Source organism: Pholcus phalangioides, unplaced genomic scaffold, assembly GCF_987345545.1.
Source record: "Pholcus phalangioides strain wild (caught in Gottingen) unplaced genomic scaffold, Ppha-v1.0 ptg000039l_1, whole genome shotgun sequence".
Taxonomy (NCBI): Eukaryota; Metazoa; Arthropoda; class Arachnida; order Araneae; family Pholcidae; genus Pholcus; species Pholcus phalangioides.
This window is the reverse complement of record NW_028301625.1, coordinates 29,796,003-29,808,792: the sequence shown is the minus strand read 5'-3', so window position 1 is coordinate 29,808,792 and position 12,790 is coordinate 29,796,003. Positions and strand designations below refer to the sequence as shown.

Genomic DNA, 12,790 nt, shown 5'->3' with positions numbered 1-12,790 from the left:
CATACCCGTACACGTCCATCAGCTCAAAGCAATTGGAACCGAGACTCGTCAGACCAGGCAACGTGTTTCTAGTCCTCAACAGTCCGATGTTGGTGTTGTCAGGCCCAGGCGAGGCGCAAAGCTTTGTGTCGTGCAGTCATCAAGGGTACGTACACGAGTGGGCCTTCGGCTCCGAAAGCCCATATTGATGATGTTTCGTTGAATGGTTCACACGCTGACACTTGTTGATGGCCCAGCATTGAAATGTGCAGCAATTTGCGGAAGGGTTGCACGTCTGTCACGTTTAATGATTCTCGTCAGTCGTTGTTGGTCCCGTTCTTGCATGATCTTTTTCCGGCCGCAGCGATGTTGTAGATTTAACTTTTTACCGGATTCAGGATATTCACGGTACACTTGTGAAATGGTTGTACGTGAAAATCCAAATTTCATCGCTACCTCGGAGATGCTATGTCCCATCTCTCATGCGCCGACTATAACATCACGTTCAAACTCACTTAAATCTCGATAACCTGCCATTGTAGCAGCAGTAACCGATCTATCAACTATGCCATACACTTGTTGTGTTATATAGGCGTTGCCAACCGCAGCGCCGTACTCTGATTGGTTCCATATCTCTTTATTTACATACACATGCCTGTACCAGTTTTTTTGGCTCTTCAGTTTATATGCCTTTCAAGTAGTGTTATCTGAAAATATATTTTTAAGAGTAATTTAACTTCTGTTCAAAATTTTAAGGGATCATGACGATCTATTAAGGGATCATGTAAAAAGAGGGCTATTTTTTTTATCAAAAATATTTGTATTTGTAAATAACTCTATTAAAAAAACCTAAAATTTGAAGCATTTTCACTCAGCAAAATTTGGAGTAAAATTGAATTTTGATGCATATTTGTGAACATTGCTTCCAATTAAAAAAAAAAATTTCATCACACACATTCAGGGATAATTGAATGTGCCATTATTTACTTTTTTTTTCATTCTAGATGTCAAGGTGGGCAAAAGTGCAACAACTTAATGTTGAAGCTTTGCAGCAAGTAGGTTTAGTGTATGGTGAGAACTTTCCTATAGATGTACGGTGTGCATTGGCTGAATGGATTGAAATGCAACCATGGTAATTTTCCAGTTCTACCTTTGTATTTTGACGATATTTTTAATTATCGTCTTGTAGCTATATTGTTGCAATAATAAAGTGTAAGGTAACCAAAACACTATGCCATTTCTGATTATCAGAAACAAAAAACTACACAAATGTTAAATACTGTTAGTCCTTAACCTCTTAATGCCTGCACCCCGTGATGTGGTTTGAATTCCATTTCAATAGTGGGATGTTTTGTTGAAATTGCACCAATTAAAAATATTCAGAGATTTTTTAAATATGTCAACAGGAAATATGACACTGGGTGACAAGTGTCCTCAATTAAGAACAGTCAAATATGACAACATATTTGAAAAGTTGAAGTGAAGCAGAATATTGAATGGTGTTATTCACATTTAATAGTAATCTAAATAATCAGTTATAAAAAAATCACTTGCATGAAAATAACAATATAATGCTGATGATATAAGGTGGAAAACAAAAGTACCAACAAGATGATACACTTCAAGAATTAATTTTTAAATCGGAAATGGCTTCTCGAGAATTTTTTCTATGCCAATCTTTAAGTAGGGATGTCATGCTAAAATATACAATGTCTAGCTGCAGGGCTGAAATATTATACAAGCAAAATATTATATAAAGCATTATACAAAATACTTGCTGTCCTCAAATGCCCCAAAGCTGAATATGCCAAAATCTATGACGTATGTGGAAAACAATCAGTGTACTGCAGAACAATCTAGATGAATTTTAAGAAAAGTGTAGAAAACACTTATGAGAATTTTTAACCTCTGAACATTTCCAGTCGGCCGCGGGCTCATTGCAGAACAATGCAAAACACTCTGCTTTGAGGATCAAATGGGGATGTTGGGCAGAAAGGGATTAAAGTAGTCCCCATCTGCATCTAGCACCTTTTGCCAACATGCCTCTATCTGTGCAATGTCATAGCGAGGTCAGGGGGTTTTGGAGGAGAGTGCAGGATGACAACTAATAAAAAGGTGCATGTTATCCCTTTAAACCCGAATGACTGTGCGAGAGTGAGATATTAACAAAAATTCATGCTTTCAAAAATTTCCCAGTCTTAACCTCTTTGCAAGAAATTTGGGTGCTCGCTATTTGACAGATCGGCAATAAATATAGTAACCTTGTGTCTTAACCTAACCTCATGGTAGAAAAAGGGAAAGGAAAAAACCACAAAGAAAAGAGTAAGATAGTATAAAAGATAAGAGGTGATAAGGATGTAGGTGCAAAGTTATATTTCTCTTCACCCTTACCTGTTCTTTTTCACTCTTATAAGAAAGTGATTTTTTTCCCTTGCATATGATGGGGTATACGAAAACCAAAAGGAAAAAAAAAAATTACAAGGTTGCAACAAAGCTTCGGGATTATCAGTGGAGAGGAAGGAAAACAGAGTAAACTTGTTTGAATTCATTCGACTGGTGTTTGGATGCAATATTACGTCCTTTGATCGCAAAGTGGTTAAAGGGTTATTATAAAGCTGAATTCATTTGGTACATGCTTACAGCTAATATGTGTATTTTTCAAAACCCGTCTTTGGTTTGTTATTTAATTACATTGTGAATTTAATATTTTTTACGAGCAGCCAATGGAGAAGTTAGGTTGATACAATAGATTTGTTTTTGATTCTGCGTTAGGAAGTTTTATTTTTAAAATTAACATGACAAAAAAAAATCAATCTTTTGAAAAAGTTTTCTTTTGTTAATGTATGTAATTATATGTTGTATTCCTAGTAACTCTTTCTTAGCTCAATTTATTCTGGGTTTTCAGGGTCAAGAAATATTATTTATAAAAATTGTTTTTTTCAAATGGCATGATTTTTTAGACACATGCAGGGCCAGATTTCTGCATGGAAAACATAGACATTTGCCCAGGACCCCATATTTTAAGGGGGGGGGCAAATTTTTATATTAGTATGTATTTTACTCAAATTTTTATAAATTTTATTTGGTATAATTTTGGAAATCAAAAAATTTCCCCTAAAGCATATCGTACTACAGTATTTCGAAAGTGCCCATTATTAGCAAAGCCTGTTAATTATCAATTTTAATATTACAATCAGTAATAGATTTTACACAGCATTTATACAATGCGTTTATTACAATATTTACTTGACAAAAATGTTTCAATGTGCTAGTCTTTTCTTCAATTTTTCAATTTTGCATCTTTTTGATCTGAATTATTATTATAGTATTATTTATTGTGTAATATGGATGCTAAGATGAGTATTGGTTATAACACCAGATGCTAACTTCAGTGGATCATGGTTTGACATTTATTGTACTAATTTTTTGACGTGCTTTCTGTCTAATTAGAATGAAAAAAAAACTAACACAATTATATTTGGTCAATCCAAAATTCAACCTGAAGTTTTTGCAGGTTCTCAGTTCATGAAACTTACTATCCTGAACCCTCCTGGTTGTGACCTTGAGAAAGAGTTGAGCTTACAGTAAAGTTCCTGTTATGCATAGAAAACAATTTATTTAACAATAGATTAAAAAAAAGAATTGAGAGTTAAATTAGTGATGCATTTTCACTCTAGTGCAGATTTAACCAATCTTGTGAAATTTTCTCACTTTTAAATAGAATAATAATTTTGTGAGTGTTATTTTTCAGACAAAACATTGGTGAATTGCACAGAATTCCACTCATTTCTTGTTTAAAAAAGAAAATCTGTTTGAGAAGAATCCTTTTGTTATTGTGAAAAATATGAAAAGTTTGAATTATTTTTCATATCAAAGGAGGTTATCATTGACCCATAAAATCCCAGGGAATGAAGGATATGAGAAATGATTATGAAAAATCTATTTTTTTCATGTAATCTAAATTAAAGAATCCAAATTTTTCAACACTGTTCTTGACAATATGAATATACAAAAATTTGAAATGCTGATATTCATCATCCATTTTCAATCCACTGCTGGATGAAGGTCTCCTCTAAATTTTTTCATTTTGCTCTGTCTGATGCGCTTTAGCCATCCAGTTGACAGTTCATATTACTTACTTATATATACCACTTTATTGGACAATCTTGTGCCAATCAAGTTTTTTTTGTCAATTCCTTTTATTATATTTCTGTTACTTTACAGGAGTGAACTAGATCCTGATAATCCACAGCATGATGCCTGTGCAGCGCAGTTGGTCAGTGCATTAGTTCAAGAATTGGAGAACAAGATTTCATCCAAAGAGTCATCTGAAGATAATTTCCTATTATGTTTAAAGCTTCGTGAAGCAGCAAGAGATTTCAGAGTTAGTACACATTAAATCACCAAATGTAATCTACATTATTTAATAGAATAATGTATCAAAGCTTCAATAAAGGAGAGAATTTTATCTAGTAATTTTGCTGCATGATAGGAATCCATAAAAAGTCTAAAGTTAAAAAAAGTAAAATATCCACATGGGTTTCCACAGGAGATATTCCTTCATGGCCAGTTTTTTTTTTGAAACAAACAATAGGCTTCTTAGAAATACTTCTAACAAGAGTAGACTCTCAATAATTTGGCTGTGTGCTAGTCAGGCCCGTCCAGTAATCTGACATTTCTAGGCAGGCGTTTTTTTTCAGCCTCCTCCCCAAAGAAGATGACATGTCACTGCTCCCAAGTTTATATTGCAGTTGGGCTTACTTATAATGAACACACATATTACAAATTTCTACATATGAAAAAGATTTTCTCATGTCCTGTGAATTTTGTATTGCTCATCTATCATTTTGCTTATAATGAACATTAATTTCAGCAAAGTATGCCTATAACAAATTTTCAACCTGTTTTCAAACAGGAATTTATTTGTAATCTTATCTAAACCTTCTTACCAGTAAATTTACCTTTCCACAATGTGTAGGTACAACTAATAATGCCCCCCCCCTCCCTTTTATTGACCTGAAAGACATACTAGAAGGGCTCCTCACTTTTTTCCTACTTTCTCTGTTCTGTTTTGTTTTCAGAAAACCTTATCAAGAAGAAAAGACTGAGCATATATTCCCAAGAATCTAACCTCCAAAGCGCATTCAGTGTGCATTTGCTAATCTTCAGCTAGATTCATACATTGGTTGTGCTGATGTTATTGGGCACGAGTTAATTTGTGCCAATTTCAAGATCAAAAAACTGTCGGTTGCTTCGAAAATTGAAGCTCTACAGTTGCTTGAAAGTCAAAAATGGAAAAACAGTGAGGTATCAAAGCAATTCGAGATTCCTTGCAATTTGCTATCCATGAGAGCAAAGAGAAGTTAGAAAACGTTTTTGGATGGTGAACTATTCTTTAAACGGGTACAGATATAACAAAGTTCACATACAATGAAGTTTCACTGTTTTTTCTTTATTTAAATTAGGTTTTTTCAATTGATTTTCTGGTAATTCTGTGATTTTGGTAATACAACACACCCTGGTCTGATATGTGCTGGATTAGCAAGAGTCTACTGTAATACGAATTCATTCATTCACGAAATTCGTTATTCATCAGTCATTCTATGGCTATCTCTACAGATAGTGATTGGCCAACTTATCAGCAGCCACGTATCACAAATGTGGGATAAGAAAAGTTTGTGATTGTTTGGACTATGTCCAATTTACCGTGTTTGCTCAAATCTAAAATGAATCGTATTTATTAACTCAAATTACAGTCAGGCATTTATTAGATTTCAGATGTTCCATATTTTTCATTGATTCTAACGCATTCATCCGGATAAACAAGTTTGACTTTGGGGGGGGGGGGGGGTTGTGAGACATGTTTGAGCAAAATCTTATTCTATTTTTATAAAAAAAAATAATTCAGAGTTATATATAGGCCTACCACCACTGATCTGACAGGTGAAAAATTTCTTATGACCAATATTTCCTCTAAGCTGCACAAGTTTGGTAAAATACCATGGTTTTTTTTGTTCAGATCTGTTTTTTTAAGGTTTAAATAGCATTCACATTAAAAAGATTGATTCTGAAAAATCATTTTGATTATTTAAATAATTAAAATTGTTTATTAATGTAATTAACACTATTCTGATATAAATTTACCTAAAATATTTCACATTTTAACAAAAACCAGCTTTTGTAATTTAACCATTTTACAGCCTACCTTTAAAAATTATTTTGTTTAAAAATTTTAAACGTTATTATTTACCATATATTGAGGTGCTTTCTTCAGTTAGTTGGGAAGTTACTAATTAGGAAGTAGTTTTTTGTAAAAGCTGATAAACTACTGTATTTCCAGACATGATCCAAAATGCCAAAAAAATTGAGGGACACCACAATTTTTCAATTTGGAATAGTTGGCAGTTATAACATGTCAGATAAAATGGGTTATGATATTATTCAATTTATTGAAAATTTGCCTCATTAATTGATTGTGTCAACTAAACATGTATTTTGTTTCCCTTTTTTTAAGTAATCTTCCGTGAAAGTTGCAAGTTTAGGCAGAACTCCTTTGCATGCAGGGCTATAGCATATTTTTCCCGGGTCTCCAGGGCAGACTTTTCGTGGGATCCCCTTGAAAGGATTATTCTAAAAAAAAGGGTTTTTGAGGCCCCCATTCAGCTCGGGGCCCCAATCTCTGTTTGATCTGTTCCCAATCCAATCATCTTCCACTATGAAGGTTACCGTCAAGGTCCACGGGTTTGAATCTGTGCAAAGAAAATCAGAAATAAGTTCTTTACCTACTGAGCCTGGGGCAACCGCCTTCATTTCCCACCCAACTCCACTGGTTGGAAATTGCCATATGGCGATATATGACCAAAGTTGATGTGCAGTAAAGTAGCCTAGTTACAGACCTGTTTGGGTTTTTGGTTTGAATTTTTGTCCAGCACTTGCTATGGTTAAACTTACGTGATATAATTTTAAGAAACTTTTCCAGTGACCTAACCATTTGACGAATTGAAATTGTCATTAGGCTTCCATGTCTTGAATTAGCCACATTGCACAAACGTTAAAATTTATTTTGGTCTTTTTCAATTACCTTTTATTAACTTATCTAATTATTTAAAAACATAAGTTTAATTGATTGTTTTTCAGCTTCGGGAATTTTTGTTTTATTTTCTGATCATCAACTGCAAAACTAGATGGTTCTTTTCTGTCATTTAAGCATTTTTATAACTCGTCTTTCTGTTTTGACAAATCTTGAACACTTGTTTATAGTATACTAAAGTACAGTAGAGTCTCTATACTCTGGCCTATCCAGTAATCCAACATTTTCAAGCTGGCTTCCTTTGTTTGGAAGAACGAAAACATGTTAATTCACATCCAGGACCCTAATTTGATAGGTCAAAGATGTTTCATTAGTTAATGAATATATTTTATAAAAATTTTGATACCCCAAAAATCACGAGGACCTGGGAAAATGCCCCATTTTCCCATTTGGAAATCGAGCCCTGTGTGCGTCTGCACAGAAGTTTACATTATTTAAATGGATTTTTTTTTTTCAACTGTGTTCCAGTAATCCAGCGATTTTAGTAATCCGGCATAGCCCAATTAGTGAGAGTCTATTGTACTTGGCACTAATATTTGCATGGACAAAATTTTGAATGAACATTCAGTCTAAACTCAACCAAATATCTATGTCCCCATTCCCTCCAATTACTTTGCCATAGCTATAATTCAATGTGTATTGAGATGCTCATTGATTACTATTTCTGATCACAAAAAATTTGTGATCGAAGTTGTTTCAAAATTGCTGAAGGTTTCAATGGATATTGGATATTCTTAAAATAAACCCATCATTGTATTCTTTTTGTGAATGCTATTCTGAGAAACAATTCAAGGTCAAGTTGTAAAAATTAGTTGCATAAAGAAGTGTTGAATTTTAACACTAGAAAGACAGATAAGGTCTGTGTGATCTTGTGTGTTCTTTCTGCTTTCATATCTCAAGTAAGTATAGACCAAAAGCTTTAAAATTTCTTCACTTCTCCTGAATTATGTTCTTATTGTATACCAAAGGTTTTTTTATTGTCTTTCTTAGTAACAGATACACAAACGGATATATCTAGAAAGATGGAAGGGTGTCACACTGACCCTCCCATATATTTTAGAACACATTCACCATATAATTTCTACCAACGTTGTCACAATTCAGTTTTCACGGCCAAATTCTTTTGAGTCTCTTTGTGCAACTAATAGTGTTATTTCCCCCATTCATGAGATCTTTTTTACTCTCATTCTTATCTGCAGATGTTGGTCAACAGGTGTCTCTCAGCTTTTGTTGTTAATTACTTTTGTCATTTTGTCCCATAAATTGTTTGTACTGAAAAGTGAAATATCCACATGCTTATTGGTTGCTGTAGGAATGACAAAAAGATTGACTGAAAAGGAAGTGTCTCAAAAGTTGGGGAAGATTACGAGAGACAAACCCAGAAGGAGTGGTGTTGATGATGAGAATGCAGAGTAGAATGAAAACTACCCCAGGCAAAATTTGTGAAGTATTGATGATGAATGTGTGAATCAGAATGAAACTATGCCTCCAACAATGCCTTAGCTGACGCAATATAAAATACTACTGGAAACAGTAAATGCAAACCACATTGTGAAGCCACCAATGAAAGCCTTGTCCTAAACCCAAGCGTCAACTGATTTCCATAAATATTCGAGATTCCAATATCCTGTCTATCGGTAGCAAAGAAACTGCTGCAGATGAAAATATATGAAATATCGCGATATTTTCCTTGTCAATAGGATGTCAAGCCTCGTGGCATACGAGGAACACCAGGAGTTGTTTCTGAAGGACACAAATTAAAAAAAAAATAGGATGTCAAGGATTTGAAAATATTTCATGAAAGAAACTCATTGTTGGCATGATTGCTTGATAATGATTCTATATCGCTGTAATTATATGAATTTTTTCAAGTCTAAATCCATAAGCTTGGTAGAACTCTACAAAAAGATCATCAGGTGCTTTGAACTGTGAAAAAAATAAAGCAAGGTCACATCCTTCATCCTATTCAAAATGATGTAATTGTAAAATGTAAAAATGTCACCTATTCAAGGCGATGTAACATTGAAATTCTATTGGGGATATAGTAAATAAAGATTCTAGAGTTTCCTTAACACTGACACTTATAGAAAGAGGTCATTTGTACAGAATGTTTTAAAAACTAAATGAGAATATTAATAGATCAACAGATTTTAATGACGCAAATTTCAGAAAAGGATGCATAAAAATTTGGTTCTTGTGTCCTTTGGGACACATTCTTTTTTAGTTCCAAGGAAAAAGAAAGTATAGAAAGAAACCTCCCCCAACTTTTCTTCTTATCATGATCGCGCGACCTTGAAAACAATTTTTACAATTAAGTACAGGTGAAGCATTTTACTGTACTGATATAATCTACAGGTTGTTGAAGAATAAGATGACGAGGCATGAAGTTCCATCCCTGAATGAGGGGCTGTATAACAAATTTTCCAATTTCAGAGAGTTTTCCCCTGCAGGTTATATATACTGGAAATTGCAGTACTTTTTCATGGCTATCTACCTGCATTCAAAGACCGTCTATATGGTGTAAATTCAATTTGTTTCTACAAGATTGCGAATGCATATTTTTTGAAAAATAATAACTGTCTGGAACGGTGTTCAAATTGTAAAAACTTTTCTGAGATCGGTGGAGAAGGGGACTGAATCTGTAAAAATTCTATATTGAATATCCACAGTTTTATAATGTAGTCGCTATGCGGTCGTCACTGTTTTGGATTGCAAACATCAAAGATGTGTATGCAGAATCGGTCAATTTTTCCCATCCTGGGGCAGGGCTCTTAAGCTTAGATTTTTGGCAGGCCCCAAAGCCAGACTTACCGTGGGTCTCTTCTATAATGAATTTGTAGAAAATACAAAAAATATTTTTTCCCATTCCGCAGGGCTGCAGCCCCACCCTTGTAGGAGGGCACAAGGATTTCTTTCACAGAAATGTTGAGTCGCTAACTCTCAAAAAGAATTTTAAATTAAATAGACTACAGAAGAATGTTTTTTTTTTAATAATTTAATTTTCTGAAATAATATTTAAAATAATATTTACCCCTGGATCAATCGTGATATTATCCATTTTAAAAAGAAAAATTTGCCGAAATGGCTCCAAACTCAAATTCAATAACTCCCTTTCTCTCAGAAATAAGATCTGTTTTCACACGTAACATTTAGGATCTCATCTCTCACAGAAAAACAAATTACTTAACTACTTATCTCAATACCTTAAAACTAATCCCTCAAAATTTTGGAATTTTCTTTGCCCTAAATCCGCTGGTCCTTCTTCCCTTAAAATTGATAACATTGACCTTACTTCTTACTGATATCGCCACAATTTATTCAGTCTTTTTCCTGTTTTTTCCTCTGACCCCACTCCCTCTTAGTACTTCTTTTCTGATTCATTATTCAACTTCTGTCGGCTTCACTAAAGTAGGCCCCCTGAATCTTTTAAAAAAATTGAAATCCCATTCCACTGGCCCCCATGGGATTCTAAAATTTGTGCGCTGATAAAATTTTTAATTACCTTTTAATTATTTTCAAAATGTCTCATTAAACTCATCTAACTTGCCCTCTGACTGGAAAATTAATAAGATAATCCCAATTCATAAATCTCTGGTTATCTTTCAAATCCCCTTAATTTCAGACCAATCGCTATCACTTCTACATGCTGCAAACTTTTTGAGCACATAGTTGCCAAGGAAATTCGCTTACACCTTGATTCAATAAATTTCTTTTTCCCTAATCAACATGGCTTTTGATCATCTTTATCAGTAACTACCCAATTAGCTCTTTTCATACATGATTTATCAAGCAGTATTGACAAAAACGTCCAAACTGATACAATTTTCTTGGATTTCTCTAAAGCTTTTGACAGGGTGCCCCATAATAAACTTCTACTTAAACTCCAAAACTTTGGCCTTGTTCAACTGCTTAAATGGGTGGAAGCCTTCCTCACCAACTCAGAAGTCCCCATTTCTCCAAGTTAAGTCTAGCATGCCCAGGGTTTGGTTCTCTCGCCTATTATTTTTGCAAGATGTACGGAAAACTGGATGTTGTGAAGATATTTATTTCTTGAGATGTTGATTTTTTGGGGAAGGAAAAACTTATCTTTGCCTCTACCTTTTTCCTTCCTTAAAAAATCAACATCTCAAAAAATAAATATCTTCACAACATCCAGTTTTCTGTATATCTTGCATTAACAAGCGTAGAGCGACATCATGTCGTATCATTATTTTTGATTTATGTAAAAGATCTTCCTAATTCCGGCAATTGCTATATGAGACTCTTTGCAGACGATTGCGTCATCTACCAAACAGTGCACAACGAATCCGACCAAGCATCTCTCAAAAACAATCTCAACATTATTTCAGAATGACAATTACCCCTTAATTCTTCAAAAACAGTTTTTATGAAACTTACTGGCAAAAGACTTCCTCTATCAATAATTCTCTAATAAACGAGGTTTCCTATTATAAATATCCAATTCAATCACGACTAAATCATTTGCATAAGTCTGAGTATATCCTGTTCCTTTTATTAGATCAGAGATCAAGACTATGTTCCATAAAAATGGAGAAATAATTCCCCCTTGCGGGCAACCTCTCCTGATAGTTCTTTCAGCTTGGGATTAGAATAAGACAATCATAAGTATTCTGTATGGGCATTGTATAATATATATTTTATCATGTAAATATATATTTGTTTCTGGTTTTTGTAATTGCATTTTTAATTGGGTTGCTGTATTTTTAAAATATGACATCCATATTTGTTATGGGCATCTTTTTCTCAGCCACCTCGTTGGACATTTTGCCTGTTGTGGCATTGTATTTGTATTAGTAATTGTTCGGTGTCTGAGCATATGATCGATCTATCTGATTATCATAGGTGGAATGTTATAATCTATTAGTTCCTTTCGTATAGAGTCGAAAGTAACGTTATATAGCAAATGCTCCAACAATGTCTAGAAAAATACCAATGGTCATTGACAATTGTGTTTTCAATTTTCCGGGTCAATTGATGAAGAGCAGAGAGTCAGTGGAGTACCCAGTATTAAAACCATGCTGGTTCAAACTAATCTTGCCCATTAAGTGGGGAATATCTTGAAGATGCCAGAGTGTATCACTCTTTCCAATAACTTCAATTGAAATGAAGATAATGTAATCATTCTGAAAGATGATTTATAATAGGTGTCTTTTCCTGGTTTTGCTGGGAAGATACCTTTAGAGCTCCTCCATATTTTTGGTATGTCTATTAAAACTAGGCTGGGACTTGGTAGAGATGAATCAGTTCATTGCCAATAACTTTCCATCCTTTTTGTGGAAAGATAGGATATATTCTATCTGTGCTTGATGACTTGAAAGGACAATTCTAACAATGTTTCACCTTTCTGGTTTATATCTGAGCAGCCCCATGCTGTATGATGATCATTGGCATCACATGCAATTACGTACTTATATTATGATGATCACAGTATTCCACCAGTTCGCAGAACTCTTGTGAGATTTTAAGATTATAGACCATTAATAAGATTATAGACTCTTAATTGCTATGTCTATCATGAGAAATGTTTTGAAGATAGCCTTCTTTGAAATTTGTACTTTGAATAATATAATGTACGATCCATATATAATACAGAATATGATATACAATCTGCGCATGATGAATAAATTTTATATCCCTTGAATACCCATCATTCGGTAATCAGGGCCATGGCAAAAAAAGAGGATGTAGAGAGAGAGAAAA

The 12,790-nt window shown here is 34.0% G+C and overlaps 1 protein-coding gene across 2 annotated transcripts in view; it reads left to right on the top strand.

The window, feature by feature from the left end:
- The window catches only part of Stat92E (Signal transducer and transcription activator Stat92E), a 193,724-nt gene that overhangs the window by 10,322 nt on the left and 170,612 nt on the right, over positions 1 to 12,790 (top strand). For both annotated transcript variants that reach the window (XM_089253448.1, XM_089253447.1), the window contains exons 2-3: positions 984 to 1,111; positions 4,204 to 4,363. In XM_089253448.1, the coding sequence (XP_089109574.1) occupies positions 984 to 1,111; positions 4,204 to 4,363 (288 nt within the window). The remainder of the gene's footprint in view (positions 1 to 983; positions 1,112 to 4,203; positions 4,364 to 12,790) is intronic.